The sequence below is a fragment of the Equus asinus genome, chromosome 3 (assembly GCF_041296235.1).
Source record: "Equus asinus isolate D_3611 breed Donkey chromosome 3, EquAss-T2T_v2, whole genome shotgun sequence".
Taxonomy (NCBI): domain Eukaryota; kingdom Metazoa; phylum Chordata; class Mammalia; order Perissodactyla; family Equidae; genus Equus; species Equus asinus.
This window is the reverse complement of record NC_091792.1, coordinates 34,721,553-34,744,757: the sequence shown is the minus strand read 5'-3', so window position 1 is coordinate 34,744,757 and position 23,205 is coordinate 34,721,553. Positions and strand designations below refer to the sequence as shown.

The following is a 23,205-nucleotide window of genomic DNA, read 5'->3' as shown; positions in this document are numbered from 1 at the left end:
GGATTAGCTCTGAGCTAACATCTGCTGCCAATCCTCCTCCTTTTGCTGAGGAAGATTGGACCTGAGCTAACATCCATGCCCATCTTCTTCTATTTTATATGTGGGATGCCTGCCACAGCATGGCTTGATGAATGGTGTGTAGGTCCATGCCCGGGATCCAAACCAGCAAACCCCAGGACACTGAAGTGGAGTGCATGACCTTAACTGCTATGCCACTGGGCCAGCCCCATTCTGTCCTTTTTTTAAACAGACATTTATTGGTTGTCTACTATGTGCCAAGTGACATTTTATTATGTCATATTTTTAAAAGTCAATCGTAAGCTACAAACTGTGTTTGTTCAGGTAACATTTAGTATGTACTATCTCTAAGACATCATGCAAGGTACTGCAGCTACAGGGACAATATATTACTTTTCAAAAGAGGGAAGTCCATAATCTGAAGACCACAAAGAAATGGTGGTTATATATACTTCCAACCACAAGCAGTTTTTCAAAAATGGCTTCTACTTGTCTATAAGTCAAAATATATGCACAGTTGTAGAACGTGCACATGTTGAGGAGACATGCTCTAACACAGAGATTCTCTGCTTTTCAAACTTTTGACCCACCAATCATGTTATCAAAGAATCTGAGTCCTACCGTGGACAACCCAACAGGCTTACTTTTCCTGAGATAAGCATTTAAATGCACTTGTATATATTCTATTAATGTCTCAGTGTTTGTTTTGAAACCCTTTGCCCCCTACTAGACTATCCTAAATTAATTGCTTTAAAAAATTGCATGTAAAACTCTCCTTTCTTCTCTGAAGACCAGGCACTAATCCAGAGAGTATTATGCCATGATTGCAGATTAAGCTTCCCACTGCCCCACCCAGCCGTGTAGGCCTCGATCCGTCTAATTTGAACACTACTACAAATTATAGCCCAGCACCTATCCCTCAAATGTGTGGGTGCTCAATGAATATCTGTTGAATGAATGACAAATGAGTGAGGGTTACCAGTTGACAAACACGGTGTCTATTCAACGTAAACTATAGCCATTACTGGAAAAGCAGTTTAAAATCTGTGTCATTCTGAGAGTGGAGTAGCACAAATCTCTGTCTCATTCATTATTATACAAGTGAAATAAGAAATACATTTAGTCAAAAGATTGGCCACTGAGCAATTGGTTTGCTACTTGAGTTCTACAAAACACATCATAATGGCCCAGAGCTGGTCTAAGTTGAATTTCAGGAGTCTTTGTGTATGATTTTTATTTCTCATTGTCCTCACCTTCTCTGAGAAGAATGACTGATAGCCTTTTCTTGTGATATCGGAGCTTTCCAGAGTGTTGTTTCATCTATTTTTTATGATCAACCTTACATTTGTTAAGTGTAATTTCTGCTTTATGTAATACACACAAAACAAAACCTATGATATGGTGCCCCATGAGTTAACAAGAATGGCTGGACAAAGGATAAGAAATCTTTTAAAAACGAGGGTTCACATTAAATACCTTAGATAGTTAGGCCTTCTGGGGATTTTTCTTTAATGCAACAAAAGTGCACCATTTCTGTTTTCAGGAATAGTTTCTTTCAGATACTGAGCTTGTCTAAAGTCATATTACATAAGCAAAGGCTTAGTGTGTACATTAGTATTTTACATCTAAGAGTCTTTCTAAATCCTTTTTTGATCAATCTGATATTGAACAGATCTATATTGATTTCTTCTACACTTGTTTATGGTATTTATTTTTATATATCTAAGATTAAAAGCCAAATTAACAAGTGTAATCAATTTTCTTAGTGATAAAGAAAAGTCCTCTAGTACCTTTAGACGCATTCATCTAGGGATAAAAACTCAAGTGAAGATGTTGTAATAAATGGATTGATTTATTCAATCACTGGGCATAAAAACATTAGCCCTGGGAAAGCACTTTCCTCTAAGAGCTTTAGCTACTGAGTTTCTCTTGTGTTGTACCAAATGATTTGCATTTTTAGAGAAATTTCATGTCTGCAGTGAGCTCCAGTGAAAACATGAATAAATTGCTTTCTTTCCCTCTTTTTCTGACTTTATGAAGCTGAATCCATTAGGGGTTGAGTCAAAGTATAATGAAATAAAGGCAACAAGTCACATGATGGAAACCCTGGCTGAGGTTTCTCGCTAGTCCAAGCTCTGTTGTCCTGGCCTATGTGTCAGATTAGTGGTCTTCAGGGAGATCTCTGGGGCATGTGGCAATTTTTTTAACTGCTGCATTAGAAACAGCCTCTAGAAGACAAGAAATTAAATAGACCAACAGTAATTAAGAACTAAATAGGCTTTCCAGCGCAGTTTGCCACAAAGTCAACCTCTCCAAGTCTAGCACAATGCAGTTGTCTAGGATGCTTTCTTGTTGCTTGCCTTCCTTCCTCTGACTTCACTGGAGTAAGAATGAGCATAGAAGTTATGAGCATGGGCTTTGGATCCAAACTGACCAGGGTCTGAATCTCCACTGAGCCAGTCAGCTATGTGGTACTGAGCAAGTTGATCTCTCCAACCTTTGGTGTCCTTATCTGTACAACAGGGATAATAACATCTAGGGCATGGTGGTTGGGAGATTTTTAAAAGTCCATATCACATTCCCTAGTACAAAACACATTCTCAATCCATGGAAGCAAATTTAATTTTTACTTATAATCTGAATGTTGCAACTGAACAAAAGACAAGCAGCTACCACTACTCCTTTACTGAGCATGCGGCCTGAGAGTCTGCATTTCTAACAAGCTCTAGGTAATGCTGATGCTTCCGGTTTGGACAGCACACTTCTAGACCACACACATGTAGGTCACATGGAAAATGGTATTTATTTCAAATTTTATTTCTGTTTGTCATTATTTTTTTTTTTTAAAGATTTTATTTTTTCCTTTTTTTCTCCCCAAAGCCCCCCGGTACATAGTTGTGTATTCTTCGTTGTGGGTTCCTCTAGTTGTGGCATGTGGGATGCTGCCTCAGCGTGGTCTGACGAGCAGTGCCATGTCCGCGCCCAGGATTCGAACCGACGAAACACTGGGCCGCCTGCAGCGGAGCGCACGAACCCAACCACTCGGCCACGGGGCCAGCCCCATGTTTGTCATTATTTTAAATAGACCCTGGGTCACTCGTTTTCATGAAAATTAACAAGGAAGGCTACCTCCTCTGGGATTTATAAGGTTTTGAGTTTGGATTTTGGTGGGGGAAATGGTTTTGTTTTTCAAGGAAGATATATTTCTAGGAACTACTTTGCTGCTGATAAGGTACACATTTACTCATCTTACTGTATTTGGACTGGATATTGTATATCTAACATCTTTTCTTTGTAAGTCTCAACGTACATTTAAAAATTCAAATTTTGCAAAAACATTTTTATATCTCTAGATTATTCATTAAAAATATCATTTCCTATATAATCCTCTGTTCTAAAGTAGTCTGTTCATGAAAAGAACATGGAGTTTGCATACATTTGGAAAATATTGTGTATTTTCCAAACTCCGTATTTTGATAAAGGCACCAGAAAAAAAATCCAAATCTATCTATCAGCATTTAGGTTCCTATTACATATGTTATACTTTATATAATTGGGTCAAAGAGAATTAAACTTTGAGAGTGATAATGAAATGGTTATTGCTTTTAATTCATTAACTTATTCTTGAACTTTAGTGCAGGGAAATATATGAGAAGGATAAGTTTTCAAGTGAATGTTTTGAGACAGACTTTATCATTTTCGAAGTTGAGGAATATTGATTTTCAAATCTTGGGTTTTTTTTTAACAAAAACAGTTAAAATGAAAAATGTAAACTAAAATGTAAAACCAAAAGTGATGACCAGCACAGATCTTCAGTTTATGAGTCTATCTTCCGGTGACATTAGACCTTTATCGCATGGTATAAGAACCTTAAGATAACATACTTCCATTTCTCCTCTCCCAGCCTTTGCACTGTTGTTGTCATACATTACACTTTTGCATATATTATTAATCTCATGCTATATTGTTACTATTTTTGTTTAAACAGTCAAATGTCATTTGAAGAAATTAAGTAAAAAAATCTTTCATATTTACCCATGTACTTACCATTTCTTAGCATAGACCCAGATTTCCATCTGGTGGCATTGTCCTTCTCACTAAGGACTCTGTCCTTCCTGTTCTGCAATCTGCTGTTGATGAACTGCTTCAAGTTTTGTCTGTCTGAAAAGTCTTTATTTTGCCTTCATTGTTGAAAGATATTTTTACTGGGTATAAAATTCTAGGTGCGATCCAGATTTTTTTTTCTTTCAGTACTCTGTCTTGAGCTTGGGGTTTGTTGAACTTCTTAGATCTGTAGGTTTGTGATGTTCATCAGTTTTGGAAAATTTTTCAGGCATCATTTTTAAAAACATTTTTCAATCCTTCACCTATCTCCTTCCAGAGCTCCAATAACATGTACAGTTAGCTGCCTAAAGCTGTCCTACAGCTCACTGATGTTCTGTTCATCTTTTTAATTCTTTTTCTTTGTCTTATTTTGGGTAGTTACTACTACTCTGTCTTCAGTTTCACTAGTGTTTTCTTTTATTATACCATCCATGTCTCTACTTAACATTCTTAATGTTGAAAAGGTAGTTATAATAACCATCTTAATGTCTTTGTTCCAAAATCTAACAACTGTGTCAGTTCTAGGTCAGTTTTCTTTTTTCGAGGAAGATTAGCCCTGAGCTAACATCTGCTGCCAATCCTCCTCTTTTTTGCTGAGGAAGACTGGCCCTGAGCTAACATCCGTGCCCATCTTCATCTACTTTATATGTGGGATGCCTGCCACAGCATGGCTTGACAAGCGGTACATATCTCTGCACCCAGGATCCAAACTGGCAAACCCCAGGCTGCCACCGTGGAACATGTGAACTTAACCAGTCTATCACTGGGCTGGTCTCTCTAGGTCAGTTTTGATTGATTGATTCTTCTCCTCATTATACTTTTTTTGCATGCTATGTAATTTTTTGTTAGATGCCAGACATTGTGAATTTTACCTTTATTTTTTTTTTTTGGTGCTGGATAGTTTTGCATTCCTGTGAATATTCTCAAGTTTTTCTTTTGAGATGCAATAAAGTTACCTGGGGGCAGTTTGAGCCTCTCAATTTTTGCCTTTATGATCTGTTAGGTGGGGTCAGAGAAAGATTGAGTGTAAAGATAATTATTCCCCACCTCTGAGACAAGATCCTTTTGAGGACCCTACCCAATGCCCCATGAATTATGAGGTTTTCCAGTCTGGCTGGTGATAACAGGTAATATTCCCAGTCTTCTGTGGACACTGTGTACTATTCATTCATGTACTCTTGGGTTATGCTCTAATCTGTGCTTTGCTGAATACTTGAGGGAAGCCTCTACAAATCTCCAGAATTCTCCTTGTGTGCAGCTTTCTCCTCTCCAGCACACTAGTTGCTAACTCTTGTTGCCTTGGTTTTCTCAGACTCTCCACCCCATCTCCTCAACTAAGGGAGTCTGCTAGGTTCCTCCAAAGAATTATATGAAGACATCGACATTATTTATTCATCTTATGAAAGTATTTAGTGTCTGAACAGATTGATACACCTAAATCAGAGACTCTCACTAAAAGTTAAGCTATCTAGGGCTGGCCTGGTGGCATAGTGGTTAAGTTCACACACTCCACTTTGGCGGTCCGGGGTTCACCAGTTCAGATCCTGGGTGCCGACATGGCACTGCTTATAAAGCCATGCTGTGGCAGACGTCCCACATAAAACAGAGGAAGATGGGCACAGATGTTAGCTCAGGGCCAGTCATCCTCAGCAAAAAGAGGAGGATTGGTGGCAGATGTTGGTTCAGGGCTAATCTTCCTCAAAAACAAATATATATATATATATATATCTGGAAGAAGAAATTCAGTATAATTCTGTGTCAATATGGTATCTTCAATGCTTCATCCAGGTCTAGCTCCATTTCATCAATTTAAGATAATAATGCTTAAGGGAAAAAAAGAATCTATAATTTTGAATTAGAATATATTTCCAATCCTTGTATAAATTTTAATAGGCCTCAAATATTAACAAAAGCCCTTGGAAAGGGAATTGCTACACACCAGAATCTGTAATATGAAAGAATACACATCAGCTTTTGATACTTAAGAGAATCTACCCAAACTTGAAAGATGCCTCCTGCCTTCAAAGTTTATATCTTGACCATTATACTCACTGGATATGAAATAAGCACATCATGATTTCTGCTTCAAAACACAGAACAGATTACCTTTGTTTGTTAACAAAAAGTAGGAAAGTATTACCAAGAGAGTTCACATATTTTTTTTGGCAGAGTGAGATTAACCCTATAATCTCAGGCTTTTTTTCACAGAATTTTTATAGAACTGTAAGATGAGAAGCACCATGAATGACAAACCAATATTACAAAAAAAAAAAAAAAAGGAAAAGGAAAAGAAGGTAAAAGAGAAAGAGGAAAGGAAAGAGAAGGAAAAGAGAAGCATCAAATCATATAGTAGCCTCAAATATGTTGACACGTAAACCATGCTTTACATGACTAAATTGATGACAGTTGCACTTTGCAATTATTGTATACTATTTGCCACACATGCCCTCCAAGATCCATTCTCTCACTTTGTCTTCTCTGTCTCCGAGGAGATTGACTTCAGACTGTATCATTCAGGTTCACTTGCCTTCTGGCTTCCTGGTTTGGATTTATCCAAAGGGAGTCACTAGCAGGAGATCAGAAGTTAGGAAGGTGGAGCGGTCAGGGAGGTATTCCTCTGCCCTGACTTCAGCTCAGTTCTGACAGCTGTGGCACTCTATGACTGCAGCTGCTAGATTTTATTGGGTGACCCCTCTTCTAAATCTCTGTTTCTAACTCAAGGTGCAATAACACCATCCTCTCCCTCTTTACCCTTCAGCCCTGTGGAAGATAATGGCATGGCATCCCTCTAATGCAAGTCACTGGGTGCCTCTGCATCCCTTGATGGTTCCTTAGCCCTGCCCTCGTCTCTCAATTGTCCCTTCATTAAAGTTTCTTCAAAATCCCAGTTAAATGTGCCATCTGTTTCCTCTTGACTGACACTCACTCCTTCTCTATTTTGAGTATGAAGTGGGGTGGCTAAAGACAAGTACAAGAAATATTAGGAAACTTCCACTTGCTGAAAAATTCAGTTGATTAGAGAACAGGGCTAATGAGGCCAAAATTAGTGTCTGGCTGTGTTCCAGGATCACAGGCTGTATCCCTGACCAGCCATTTCACACACCATCAGTTGCAAGGAAGACCATGCCAAAAAGTACACATGAGTCTATGCCAATCCGTCACCACTTCTGGGAACATAATTCAAAGACTAGCTGTTCAACTGAGGTTGCTTCATAATCATCTTTGTTCCCAGAGGACAGCTTTTGTAATGTGATTATAATGAAAATTTTACATAGGTTATTTAAAATAATAAAGTCATACCTGTCAATATCTTTTTCAAAGATATACTTTCATTTCCTTACTTAATCTGTAGCTAATTCATAATAACATACATTATAAGTCAAGCTTAATGAAATATGCCTTATTTTGATAACGGGATTTAGGGTTTATAAGCATATATGCTTAACTCATTTCTTTAAAATTTTTCAATTGTTGTGATTAAATGTCAAACTACGCAACCATTGTCTAAAGAATAAACAGTTAAAATATTAATTAATTAATTTGAAGTGATTTTTCTGATTATCAAGTATGAATGACAAGCTTTCAGTTTATGTGCATATTTCCTCAAAACTCTTTTCTCCTTGGTGCAGTTTCCTTGGAAAACCATATTATAATTTGTTCATTGTAGGTGTACTATTGTGTTGCTATTGATATACTGGGCTTATTCATGGTGCTAATTTTGTGTGGTTTGAATACATGGGAGGAGGGAGAGACTTCTGTTCCTTTTTTAGAAATCAGTTTCTGAGGCTCTACTATCAATACTATTTCTACTAAAATTGAATTTATGACTTTAGGTAAAATGTGCTGAAATACTAAAGCAAAATATAATCTCATCATTAATAATGGCATAATGCTAAGATCACCCATAAGATATGAGCATCTTTTATACATAGTATTTATTCTTAATCATTTTCATAAAACACAATCTCAGTTTTATTTTTTAGCAAAACCTTTTGAGTCATTTTGATAAGATCAACAGAAAGCAGTCTTTTAACATTAGGTGATCAACTTTTTGACAATAGCAGGACCAGCACAGCTAATGGAATAATAGCCTGCAGGGTCCAGCTAAATATGATATACGAATGTAATCAACCTCTGTGATGACTATTCAGAAATAATCCCTTTAGCTTTGAACTGCACCATATATTTCAACAAGGCAAAAACCATATGAAGAAATTCTCTGCAGACTACACTGATACAATACAGCCTGCCTATCTTGCTCTATGTGTTTGCTGCTTATAGTGAGTTTTAAATTTAAGGTAATGACTACTGTATATTCATGTGAGCATACAACAATACTTTTGATTCGTTGTGGAAAGGTTGAATCCATTACCAAGGGTCTGGTCTATAAACTCTGACACAACCTTTATGTATAAGTTATTATTTACCCTTTTCTAGAATAAGGCCACTAAAACTGTTTTGCATGCCAAAATTATAAAAATTCATTTGCCTTTTCAGTCACAAAACTACCACATAGTGTCTCCTCCATTTCAATTCATACTCCTCTACAGATAACATTTTAAAAATCTCATTTATATATAGTCTGTACTATATGAAAATTATGTACCATTGTTTTCAAGTAAAGAGATGGGATGGTAGACTTACTGCCATTCAGCATCTGATGACTTATTCTGTTGCTCTTTGGTACAATATAGGCTAAGTGGTGGCATAAATGAGATCTTTTTGTTGCCTACTGATGGAATCTACCATTTGAGAGTCTTTACTATTAGAAACAGAGAAGTGCCTATTTCTACTGAAATGGTAGACAGTATAAACAAATATCACACTCTCAGCTTTGTAGTGGTTCTGGTCTCCCTTGCTGGAGTGTTATTGGTCCTAATCTCCTAGCTTCCTTGAAGTCCTACAGATCAAACATCTCAAATCCCACCATAAGTCAGACCCACAGCACAAAACTTAAGTTAAGAATCAAAATGAGTGCTTTTACAATGATGGAACCAAGAGTCCAATAATCCTGCGGTGCTCACCTTGTTAGAAATGAATACAAATATCAGAACACCTGAATGATGAGTTCAGGTGTTCCTTTGTGTAAATTAATCGTTGCTAAGATTTCCTAGTAAAAAGAGAGTGTGAATGTCTTTTGTTTAAACTAGCAATTGTGGTCTAAGTTAAGTAAAAGAATAGCTACAGGTATAGCTATTCTTCTCGTAGAATCTACTTGGGAAATATTCTGCAATAAAAATCACCTTTCTTCAACATCTGGGAAATGAATGCTGAACAATTATTTGGGACCAATCAAGCATAACCTCGAACTTGGAAAATCTAGAAAGACTTCTCCAGCTTAAGAGATATTGTTATATCCTGCCAAACCAAAGGGAATGCTGAGTTTAAGACCTTAGATGGTATGAAACAGACATTAGGATGTTAGAATTTTCTATATATTGTGATGCAATGAAAAATATTAAACTGAGAAGCCCAAGGTAGTTCTTTACCTAAAAGAATGATAGAACTTATTAGTTAAGGTAAAGGCTAAGCTTATTATAAAGAGTCCCAAAAGTACAATAATTTAAGAATATAAAAGTTTGTTTCTTCCTTAATCCTGAAGTGAGCCATCTACATTTACAAGGGAGCCCTGCAGGTATTTAGGGGACCATGATCTTATATCTTGTTCCCCCACCATCCCCTAGGGCAGGGTTTCTTAATCTTGCACTATTGAAATTTTGAGCTGGATGATTTTTTGTTGGAGAGGTGGGTGGAGAATGGCTGTGATGAGCATTGTAGGATATTTAGCAGCATAACTGGCCTCTATCCACCAGATGCCAGTGGGACTTCCATCTACCAGTTGTGATAATAAAAAAATGTCTCCACACATTTTCAAATGTCCCCCGTGGGGCAAAATCACCCCCAGTTGAGAACCATTGACTTAGGGGGCTGTCGTTGTCTGCGTAACAGAAACCAAATCACAGTAATAGTTTCATCTTCAGGACTGAGGAAAAGGGAAATTGTAGGTAGGAATTAATGCCCATGTCTAGCACTCAGACCCAGAAGCAGTATGTATCATTCTGCCCACATTCATGTGACTTCACCTAAATATTATATGCTGATGGGGAAGATTGAGTAGAGAGCAAAAAAAACTGATTAGTGGGAGGCAGAAGGAATTACTGGAGCCATGTCTTGTATGGGCAAAAGAAGATGAGATCTAGTGAAAAAATATAAGAGTTGGCCTTAGATAAGAGCATAGGGAAGACTGAGCATACAGAACAGAAGCAAGTAGGTGAGTAACTCTCGATACAGTGCTTGTGGGACACTTTTCCTACTGTCTTTTATTTCCTCCATGAAACTGGAAAATAAATGATGAGCTGAGAATGGTGATGCATATGGACAGTTAGATGTTTGAGAAAACAGAAGAAAGAGTTAAACAGTGATTTAGGAGAGTAGAAAAATGAATGGACTAGGAATGTTTAATAGGATGGCCTAAAGCATTAGGGTCCACCTTATGTCTAAGGCCATAAATTTAAAGTGAGGCCTGGTCATATGGTTGTTTCCAACCACACTGAGCTATACAGTACAGGAGAGGAATGGGAAGAGAGGTGGATTTAACTAGGGTTATAGTTTGGCCAAGTGTGTATGACAAAGTGGGAAAAGGGTAAAAAAGTCAGGCTATATGCAAGGGGGTGAATGACCATAGAATTTAAATTGTATAAAGAAGGGAAAGAAGATATCAAAATGGGGAGGAACAATGGAAAGGTAGTAGGATTGGAGGTCCCAGTGAAGATGAAGAATTTATGATTTTGGTGTACTAGGGGGAGTGATCTAGAAAGATAAAAGCTGGCAGTCAAGTAGTTGAATGCTGGAAACTAAGTTTGAGGGGGCTTGCAGTTACTGGTAATGACAAGGTCTAAGTATGACTATGGGAATTAATGGCTGTGGTAGAGTAAAGGGCAAGATCTAAAAGATCAGAGCTCAAGGAATTGAGGCCCAGGGGGAAAGAATCTTCTACATGTACATTTAAATTGCTAAATTAAGAAAGTACTAGTCAGGTGACAATTAGCCAGTGATGAAATCAACTGAGAATGACTCCAGCTGTAGGTAAATCACAACAGTTGATTGTATAAACTGATGACATGAGTTTCAGGAAAGGAAGAAGGGAGGCTGATGAGGAGGACACCCATTCATCTCCAGGTCCAATGGTATGAAGACTGAGGAAAAGAAAAACAAAAAAGGGCATCTGGGCTGGCAGTGCCCTCAGAGGACAGCCAAGTTTCTGTTAGAGCAAGAAAGTAAAAGGAATGTCAGAAAATAGAGTGAGGCTACAGTGGAAATATTTCAAGAGTTGTGGTGGGTGGGAGATGGGGACAAAATAAGAAATGTACAGAACTTTATGAAAAATAGAACACAGGAAATGAAGGGGAACCGGGAGACTGAGGCCAGTCTTAAGCAAGGATAAAAAGCATCTTATTAGATTAGTCCCAGTGGATTCAAGTTAAAAGTAAAACGGCAGATAAGAAAGGTAAGTAACAAATTAACATGTCTATATACATAAACTTCCCATAGTTGATTTCATTATTTGGATGCTTTATATTGCTCTCTAAATTAATTTTCCTTCTAAGGATTGCATTAACAAGTCATCTTATCTCCAAAAGGTGTCTGTTCCAGTTGCCAGTTTATGTGGATTAGGAATTTGAGTATGGCTTGGCTAGCGATCAATTAAGATCACCCAATGGTGGTACTCAGCTGACAGATGGGCTGGTTTGAAGGGTCCAAGACAGCTTCACTCAAACTGAAGCCTTGGCAGGATGGCTGGATGGCTGGGTGAGCTGGGACTGTCAACTTGTGCATCTGTACATGACCTCTCCCGAATGGCAGTCTTAGGGTGGTAGGACGTTTTATGTGGTGGCTGTCTTCCTCCAAAGAAAGCATTCCAAGAGAACCAGGTGGAGCTGCATAGTTTTTTCTGACCCAGTCTTGGAAGTCATGCAGTCACTTCCTCCACATTCTAATGATTACTAAAGAGTCCTAAGGCTTGCCCAATTTCAAGAGGGTAATTAGATTCCACCTCTTGTTGAGGACTGGCAAGGTCATAATGTAGAGTGGGAGATACCATTGTGGCCATCTTTGATCAATACAATCTTCCCTGGTGACACAGGTGATATGAGTACATATCCCTGAAAAGAGATTCCTAGGTTCAAGCTCAAAATAACTAGAAACTGTATTTGTGATAAACCATTAAATTTACTCTTCTCTTTTTCTTTGGCAGAGTCTAGAAGATCCACAATGGAAAATTTACCTCAAAATTCAGAGCATTTGGAAGAAGAACTAAGTGGGTATGATAAATCAAGTAAAAAGCTTTCATTAAGTATCCTCATTGTGCAAAATACTAAGTGTAATCAAATTCTCCAAACACAAGAAGAGTAGGTTCATCTAGCACTTGACAAACTAATACTGAAACACTGTTTTTAAAAAGAATCACAGATTTATATTTAAATATCATATAATGTTAAATACTTTTGATCTCAAGCTATATCTGAAAATTACAGAAAACAAAATAATATCTTTCAAAGGAAGTGTCTTTCACTTTCTAGCTCAATATCAAATTTAATTATATAATTTATTATATTTCAGATTTCCGGATATCCAAAAGAATGAGACTTAAACCAGCTTTTGAGTCAGCAATAAAGCAAGAAGAAATTTATCATGTCACTTTAGTCTTTGATGCCTGTAATAGGAGTATGTTACAAATAATACAGATAGAGTTATAATAAAACTCACTTTGACTATGTTTTCATTGGCTTCTGTATTGCAGAATTTACTCTAAAACATCCAAATCCATGAAAATAAAATTTATTCCAAAGCTTGAAATATCAGAAGTTATTCATATAATAAATTGTAAAATTTTTCCTCTTATCCATTATTCCACAAGAAACTGTGCTATCATACAATCAAAATTTGGTTGTGTCTAATGAGAATATAATTATAAGCTTAAGGAAATCTATGCTCAATAAATGTGGGAAAATTTTACTAAAATTCCAGGGAAGCTTTTCAACATAAATAAAAGGATTATAAGCAATAAAGACAATTATATTAGTAAGTACTGTTCAAAACAGTTTGCTTTACCTGTGTAAAAGAAAAGTCTTTCCTCTATTCTGACACCAAATGCATGAGTTTTTCATCATCAAACAGTTCTCCAATTCTTGGCAGACTTTGACTGGGTGTCTTACAACTTAACTCAATTCTGGCACTAACTCTCAGAAGTTAGCACAGACCCCACAGATTAGGGATCAGTTCCACAAAACTATCCTCACTTCAGATGCCAATTGCAAGTCCGAAGTTGTTACTTGTACTTCTGAATGACTTGGCTACAAATAGGAGATTCCTACAACCTCCCTAGCTTCAATAATTTGCTATAATGGCTCACAGAACTCAAGGAAACACATACTTACATTTTCCAGTTATTATAAAGGATATAATAAAAGATATGGATGAACAGCCAAATAGAAGAGACTTCCATGTATTGTTTTGCTGTAAAATTAGAATTAAAGTGTGATTGTCTCTTTAAATCAACCTCATTTGTCTACATCAAGTCTTGCAAAATATTGAGACAGAGAAATAAAGTGGTTAAGGAAGGTTTCTGAGAATACACCTTTGTTAAGTTGACAAACAAGGAGGCCATTAGACTGAGATGGTTCTAAAGACTTGGCAACCTACATAAACAACGAAAACCTAAGCCTGTAAATGCCTCCATGTTAAGAAATAGGAATTAAGGATCAATTATAAATCACCAACTAGGCTTTCCCAAATAAGGCAATTGCTTAAGCTATAGCTAAACAAATAATTTCCTTGCTTTGCCTCCACATCTTCACTAGCTCCATTGGTGGAGTGCTCCTAATATTTTCCAGTTTGGCTGCCCAATTTGAATTGATTTTTGCTCAAATAAACTCTTAAAATGTTTTGAATGCCTCAGTTTATCTTTTAATACCTTCTATAGTGATCACCATGTCTTCTTTTTCAAATTATGGTTTAGCTGGGAAGAATCATTTAAAAGGGTGGTGCTATTTAGTAACAGAGAAACAGATCAATGGAACAGAAAAGAGAATTAAGAAATAGCCCAAATTATATATAGAAATTTAGTATATGATAAAAGTGGTATTTCAAAACAATTGGGAAAGGATAATGTATATAATAAATGTGCTGAAACCATTGGCTATCTATACAGGAACAATATCCATAATTTGTTCCCCAGCTCACATCATCTAATTATAAATATACCAAAATCAAACAGGAGACTATGTGTCTAATCTTGGGTTGGAGAACACCTTCTTAATTAAGAAATCAAGGTCAAGTGCAGAATTAACAACAACTACAGCATAGATGACTACATTAAAAATATTCATACAGTGAAAAGCTTACTAAACAAAGTTGAAAGACCAATGATAGCAGAGAAAGAATTTGCAACATCAAAGAAGCTAATGACCATAAAATACAAATAATTTATGAAAAAAAGATAATGAAGAAGAGGAGGAGGAATAAGGGGAAAAGAAGAAAAGAAAGACAACCTAATAGGAAAAAGGACACATCATTATATTTGAACTTAAGTTCTTATCTGCTTAAAATAGACTTAAAATACAAGATGTTTTATGTAACGCTGATGGTAATCACAAAGAAGAAGCCTCTAGAGCATACATAAAAGAAAAAGACAAAGGGATCTAAGCATACTGCTACAGAAAATCATCAAGTCACAAAGGAATAGAGTGAGAGAAGAAAAAACCCCCAAAGAATTACATAATGGCCAGAAAGAGTCTGTTTTGTTTTCCGTTAAAAATTTTTTTAAAAGTCTCAACAAGGCTATACCTATTAACACTGACTTTAAATATAAATGCTCTAAATTCTCCAATCAAAAGACATTGAGTGGCTGAATGGATAAAAACAAAACAAAAACCAAGACCCAACTGTATGCTGCCTACAAGAGAGTTTCTTCAACTTTAATGATACACAGGACTGAAAGTGAAGGGGTAAAAAAAGATATTCTATGCAAGTGGAAATCAAAAGAAAACTAAGGTAGCTATATTTATACAAACAAAATAGACTTTAAGTCAAAGACTGTAATAAGAGACAAAGAAGGACATTATATAATGATAAAGGGGTCAATCTAGCAAGAGGATATAACATTTGTAAATATTTATGCACCAACATCAGACCACCTAAATAAATAAAGCAATTATTAACAGACCTGAAAGGAGAAATAGACATTAATACAAAAGTAGTAGAGGACTCTAATACTCCACTTTCATCAATAGGTGGATCATCCAGACAAAATCAATGTGTAAGCATTAGCTTTAAATGAAACGTTTGACCAGATGGACTTAACAGACATATCCATCCAAAAGCAATGGAATACACATTCTTCTCAAGTGTTCACAGAACATTCTCCAAAATATATTATATATCAGGCCACAAAACAAGTCTTAACAAACTTAAGAAGATTGAAGTCATATCAAGCATCTTTTCTGACCACAATAATATGAAACTAGAAATTAACTATAAGAAGAAAACTGGAAAATTCACAAATATGTGGAGATTAAACAACATGCTACCGAACACCCAATGAGTCAAAGAAGAAATCAAAAGAGAAATTTAAAAATACCTAGAGACAAGGGAAAATGGAAATGCAACATACCAAAATTTATGTGATGCAACAAAAGCAGTTCTAAGGGGAAGTTCATAGGGATTAGTGCCTACGTTAAGAAAAAAAAAGATCTCAAAAAAAACCCTAACTTTACACCTCAAGGAACTAGAAAAAGAACAAACAAAGCCCAAAGTTAGTGGGAGAAAGGAAATAAAGAAGATCAGAGTGAAAATAAATGAAATAGAGACTAAAAAGAGAACAGAAAACATTAGTGAAACTAAGAGCTAGTTTTTGAAGACATAAACAAAACAGACCAAACTTTAGCTAGACTCGCAAGAAAAAAAGACAGATGACTCAAATAAATAAAATCATAAATGAAAGAGTAGACATTACAAATGATATCACAGAAATAAAAAGGACCATAAAAGACTACTATGAACAATTATACACCAGCAAATTGGACAATCTAGAAATGATGGATAAATTCCTAGAAACATATGGCCTAGCAAGAATGAATCATGAAGAATTAGAAAATCTAAACAGACTGATTACTAGTAAGGAGATTGAGTCAGTAATCAAAAGCCTCCCAATAAATAAAAATCCAGGCCTGGATGGTTTCACTGATGAATTCTACCAAACCTTCAAAGAAGAATTAATACCAATCCTTCTCAAACTCTTCCAAAAACTGAGAAGAGGGAACACTGCCAAACTCCTTTTACAAGGCCAGCATTGCCCTGATACCAAAACCAGACGACACTATGACAAAAAAAATTACAGGCCAGTATCACTGATAAACATAGATGTAAAAATCCTCAACAAAATATTAGCAAATCAAATTCAATAATACATTAAAAGGATCATACACTGTGATCAAGTGGGATTTATTCCAAGGATGCAGTAATGGTGGAACATCTACAAATCTATCAATGTGATACACTACATTAGCAAACTAAAGGATAAAAATCATATGATCATCTCAATAGATGCAGAAAAAGCACTTCACAAAATTCAAGATGCATTCATGAAAAAAACTCTCAACAAAGTGGGTATAGAGGGAACATACCTCAACATAACTGAGGCCATATATGACAAGCCCACAGCTAACATCATACTCAACAGTGAAAAACTGAAATCTTTTCCTCTAAGATTAGGAACAAGACACAGATGCCCACTATCACCACTTTTATTCAACATAGTATTGGAAGTCCTAGCCACAGCAATTAGGCAAGAAAAAGAAATAAAAGTCATCCAAATCAGAAAAGAAGTAAAACTGTCTCTATTTGCAGATGGCATGATATTATATATAGAAAACTCTAAAGACTCCATCAAAAAACCTTTAGAACCAATAAATGAATTCAGTAAAGCTGCAGGATACAAAATCAATGTATAAAAATTGGTTGCATTTCTATACACTAATATCAAACTATCAGAAGGAGAAATTAAGAAAACAATCCCATTTACAATTGCATGAAAAAGAATAAAATATCTAGGAATAAATTTAACCAAGGAGGTGAAAGGCCTATACACTGAGAGCTATAAGACATTAAGAAAGAAATTGAAAACAACACAAATAAATTGAAAGATATTCTATGCTCATAGATTAGAACTAATGTTGTTAAAATGCCCATACTACCCAAAGTACTCTACAGATTCAATGCAATTCCTGTCAAAATTCCAGGGGCATTTTTCACAGAAATAGGAAAAACGATCCTAAAATTTGTCTGGAACACAAAAGACCCTGAATAAGCAAAGCAATTTTGAGAAAGAACAAAGCTGGAGGCATCACACTTCCTGATTTCAAACTATATTACAAAGCTATAGTAATAAAAACAGTATACTATAGGCATAGAAACAGCCATATGGATCAGTAGAAAAGAACAGAAAGCCCACAAATAAACACATACATATATTGTTAATTAATTTAAAACAGAAGAGCCAAGAATATACAATGGGGGAAGCATAGTCTCTTCAATAAGCAGTTGGGAAAACTGGACAGTCACACACAAAAGAATGAAACTAGGCCACTATCTTACACTGTACACAAAAATAAACTCAAGTGGGTTACAGAATTGAACACAAGACTTGAAATGATAAAACTTTTAGAAGAAAACAGTAGGTAAGCTCCTTGACATCAGTCTTAGCAATGGTTTTTTCAGATTTGACACCAAAAGCAAAGGCAATAAAAGCAGAATAAAGAAGTGGGACTACGTCAAACTAAAGAGCTTCTGCACAGCAAAGGAAACCATCAACAGAATGAAAAGGCAACCTACAAATAGAAGAAAAATATCTGAAAACCATTTACATGATAAGAATTTAATAGCCAAAATATATCTCATACAACTCAATAACAAAAACAAATAATTCAATTTAAAAATGGGCAAATGATCTAAGTAGATATTTTTCCAAAGAAGACAGACAGATGGGCAACAGGTACGTGAAAAAGAGCTCAACATCACCAATCATCAGGGACATGCAAGTCAAAATAAGAGTGAGATATCACCTCACACCTGTTAGAATGGCTATTATCAAGATAAGCGTTGGCAAAGATGTGGAGAAAAGGAAACACTTGTGCACTATTTATGGGAATGTAAATTGGTGCAGCCACTGTGAAAAACAGTACAGAGGTTTCTCAAAAAATTAAAAATAGGACTACCGTATGATCCAGCAATATCATTTCTGGCTATATATCTAAAAAAAAAGAAAATCACTACCTCAAAAAGATACTACATCCACATGTTCGTTGCAGCATTATTTGCAATAGCCAAGATGTGGAAACAACCTAAGTTTTCATTGATGGATGAGTGGATAAAGAAGATATAGAATAAATGGAATACTAGTCAGCTATAAAAAAGAGGAAATCCTGCCATTTGTGACAACATAGATGGACCTTGAGGGCATTATGCTGAGTGAAATAAGTCAAACAGAGAAAGACAAATGCTATATGATCTTATTTGTGAAATCTAAAAAAACCAAACTCATAGATACAGAGAACAGATTGGTGGATGTCAGAGGCAGAGAATGGAGAGTGGGTAAAATGGGTGAAGGTGGTCAGAATGTACAAACATCCAGTTATAAGATAAATAAGTTCTGGGGATGTAATGTATAGCATAGTGATTATAGTTAATAATACTGTACTGTATGTTTGAAAGTTTCTAAAACAGTAGATCTTAAAAGTTCTCATCACAAGTGGGAAAATATTTGTAACTGTGAGATGATGATGTTAACTCAAATTGTGGTGATCATTCCACAATACATACATATATCAAATCATTATGTCATACACCTAAAATTGATATAAAGTTATATGTCAATTATATGTCAATAAAACTGGAAAAATAAAAAATTTAAATATAGATTTCTTTAAAAAGAAAAGGAAAAGGCGAATCACAAACTGGAAGAAAATAATTGCAAAACATATCTGATAAGGACTTGTATCAAGAATATATAAAAGAAACTTGCAACTCAATAATAAGACAAAAAATGCAATTTAAGAAATAGGCAGGAGTCAATCTGGTGGCATAGTGGTTAAGTTCAGCTTCAGTGGCACAGGTTTGTGGGCTCGGATCCAGGTGCAGACCTATACCACTCATCCAGCCATGCTGCGGCAGCAATGCATACAAAATAGAGGAATATTGGCACAGATCTTAGCTCAGGGCCAATCTTCCTCACAAAAAAAAAAAATAGGCAAAAGATTTGAATAGGCATGTCACCAAAGAAGATACACATATAGAAAATAAGCACATGAAAAGATCCTCAACACCATTAGTCATTAGAGAAGTGCAAATTAAAATCGCAATGAGATATCACTACATATGCACTAGAATGGCTAAAATTTAAGTCTGACAATACCAAGTGCTGACAAGGATGTGGAGCATCTAGAACTCTCAAAATCACTAATGGTAATGCAAAACTATACAGCTGCTTTGGAATACAGTTTAGTAGTTTCTTATCAATTTAAAAACACACCATACGACTATGACCAGAAACCCACTCTTAGGTATTTATCCAAGAAAAAGGAAAACATATGTCCACATAAAGACCTGTGTGTGAATATATATAGCTGCTTTATTCATAAGAGACAAATATAGAAAATAACCCAAATGTACATCAACTGGTGAATAGACAAACAATATATAAAATATATATATTTTATATATATTATAAAATATATATAAATATAACATTTTTAGACATTTGTGACAATATAAAAATATAGTCACAGGTGGAAATACCACTCAGCAATAAAATGAAAGCAACTCTTGATAAATACAACAAGGTGAATCTCAAAAGCACTATGCTAAGTGAAAGAAACCAATCACAAAACTTCCATGTATATAATACTCTAGAAAAGACAAAACTACAGAATAGAAATAAGATAAGTGGCTGCCAAAAACCGGGGTAAGAGGGAGGGAAGTGACTATAAAAGGATATGAGAGAACTTTGGGGAGCTGTATACATAGAAATTCTATATATAGAAATGTTCTGTATCTTGATTGGGGTGGTGGTTGTACAGCCATATACATTTCTCAAAGGTAATTGAACTGTACACTTGAGGGTGAATTTTATTATGTAAATTATAACTCAGTAAATCTGACTTTAAAAAAAACAAAAACCAAAAAGGAAGATGTGGTGATAGAATAAATTCAACCCGATCACATTGTCATTTACATACAATTGTGTATATTTGTGGTTATGTGTGTATTTATATGTGTATAGAAAAAGGTACTAAGTGATCTAAACCCAAATGTGACCTGTTATTATCTCTAGGAAATGGGAAAGTGGGAATAATTTTACTTTTTATACATCTTTATTGGTTAACTTTTTTCCACATACATCACTACACATTGTGTGTACATGTTTTAACAATAAAAAATATTGAAGACAAAAGCATTCTCCTACCATGATGTAAAGTATTTCCTTAACTATTTTCATTACAAATACCCCATCACCTCATTCTATTTAAAAAGTAAGATTAACCATGAGAAAACTTTTTTCCTTTCATAAGAACAACTCTAGCTTTGAAGCTCTAAATCTGAATAACGAAATCGTATTTTTTCTTCTGAAGACTTTTCTGTACCAACAGCATTTTGCTATAGTAGTGTCATCTTAAATAAATTCTAAGATCCCTTGAAAGGATGTCTGGAAAGTTTTGTGAGAATATTTTTAATCAAAATGCCCACAACTTAGAAAACACTTCAGGAAATTAGATATATCAAACATAAACCTGCAGGGAAGGTCAATAGAAACAGGAATTTACATCTACATGCTAAACAGCCACACTGCTATTGCTTCTGATAGATTTAATCAAAAGGTTTCTTTGGAGGTTTCTCCTTAAATTTCAATTTGAGTCATTTTTATTTGTGAAAGTGAAAACAAATCTGAAGACAAAATCAAGGTTTGATGATGACAGATGCAAATCACAATTGTATCAAATGCTACTTCTTATCTATAAAATGTCCTTCCATAAGTAATGCAGGGAGGACCACTCACTGAAAATGAATAAGTATTTACAGTCGTCTCTAATTCCTTTTTTATCAAAATGACAGTGCCTAAAATACAACATTCCATAATGTACTATGATTACTTTAGGTTTCAGTTTCTACCTTAAAAAAATTGCTATGATATCACACCTTTTCTGTTTTTCATACTCTCTAATAAGATTCTCTAAGAGTGGTAAAAAAAAAATTTAAAAATGTGTCCCAGGTTACAGTAAGCAAATATCTTGTGCTCCCATATTTTAGGTAGCACTGAAAATATACTGGTAGATATCCATTGACCTAAATTTTGAAGGACTCTGTCTTTCTTCCCTCCCTGCACTGCTTCTTTTACAGGGCCCTTCCTTTCCTCTCACAGGATAATGATAGCATATCTACACAGAGGGCATGGTGTATATCAGAATGTAGAAGACATTTTTGGTTAACTTTCAAGAGTCACATTTATAGGTGAAATAGAAGGAGTCTTTGGGAAAAGAAATGAACATAGCTTCCCCTAAGGTAAAAAGCACTAGATGGTTTCTTTCCAAAGTTACTTTACCCAGATATTTTTCAAGGACTATACAGTCATGCACCACATAATGACATTCCAGTCAACAATGGTGGTCCCATAAGATTAGTGCCATAGAGCCTAGGTGTGTAGTAGGTTATACCATCTGGGTTTGTGGAAGTACACTCTGTGATGTTCAGATAATGATGAAATTTCCTAATGATGCATTTCTAAAAATATAATCCCCATCATTAAGGGACTCGTGATTACATTATATTATTATTATCAATAACTGATATTTATTTCTCCTCCCCACGCAGACACATACCATAGCAATTATAAAGTATACCCTGAAGAGTAGTATTGCCATGGGACTTTACTAAAAAAAAGATAATGTGAATTGGCTGAAAATTAAAGAAAGAAAAAAACTTAAATGCTGTAGGTTTCATTAATACTTCACTAAAAATTGCTTTTCTTGAGGGAGGACATCAGCAACATGGTGGAGTGAGTTATTCCCTCTGTCTCTCCCCCTCTGATTTACAACTAAACAGACATTCATTGACCAATGGAGGATACCTCCACAATACAACCACACAGCCATATATCTGAAGGTGGATGGACTGGGTCCCTGGGAAGCAGTGGAGATAGGTGAGCACTCCCCTACCTTCCCCAACAGCAGCAAACAAGGTCACAGGGCCTCTCATGACAGGCTAGTGCTACTATAAGAGGAGGCGGAGACAGCCCAGACTATGGGCAAACACTATCCTGGACTGTGGGAGCACCATCATGGCTCCACAAGTGGAAACACGCCTCAGTGTGACTGTAAGAAGAGGTGGCAACAGCCCCGCACATGTGCACAAATGCTATCCCAGCCTATGAGAGTGCCCACCATGCTGTTGCTGCCCCAATGAGTGACTCTGGCTCAGACTGAGTGAAGAAGCCACACCACTAAGCACAGCAGCCAGCGTGACTATAAGCAGAGGCAGCAACAGCCAACATGCATGTGCATGCTATCCCAGGCTGCAGGAGTGCCACCATGCCTGCACAACTTCCAGCACATGCAGCAGGATCAGAAACACAGCTCCTGCTTCCCCCCTCCACCCCCCAGTGGTGGTAGGTGGAATCTGTGACCTGAAACTACCACAAATGAGCCAGCAAAAGATTAGTTCATCAAACACCGAGAGAAACTACAACAATAATTCAGAACAAAAGGAGAATGACAAATCTCCAGACATCAACCCTGAAGTCACAGAAATTTACAATCTGAATGACAGAGAATTCGAAATAGCTATCATAGAGGAACTCAAGTAGTCACAAGAAAACTCAGAAAGACTGTTCAATGAGCGCAGGAAAGAAAATTAACGAGAAGAAGACATACTTCCCCCAAGAGATTGAAACTATAAAAATTAAAAAACAGAAATTCTGGATATGAAGAACACAATTAATGAGATAAAAAAAATAATATAGAGTCCTTAAAATAC

The 23,205-nt window shown here is 35.9% G+C and overlaps 1 protein-coding gene across 4 annotated transcripts in view; it reads left to right on the top strand.

Annotated features, from left to right (window-relative positions):
- Positions 1 to 14,315, top strand: part of TTC29 (tetratricopeptide repeat domain 29) — a 209,784-nt gene extending 195,469 nt beyond the window's left edge. For 2 of the 4 annotated variants that reach the window (XM_070504862.1, XM_044767149.2), the window contains exons 12-13: positions 12,377 to 12,439; positions 12,742 to 13,011. In XM_070504862.1, coding sequence (XP_070360963.1) covers positions 12,377 to 12,439; positions 12,742 to 12,878 — 200 coding nt within the window. In that variant the 3' untranslated portion in view covers positions 12,879 to 13,011. Of the gene's footprint in view, positions 1 to 12,376; positions 12,444 to 12,741 lie in introns of all 4 variants that reach the window. The other 2 variants (XM_014838138.3, XM_070504863.1) reach the window with 2 other exon arrangements.
- Positions 14,316 to 23,205: the final 8,890 nt, after the last annotated feature.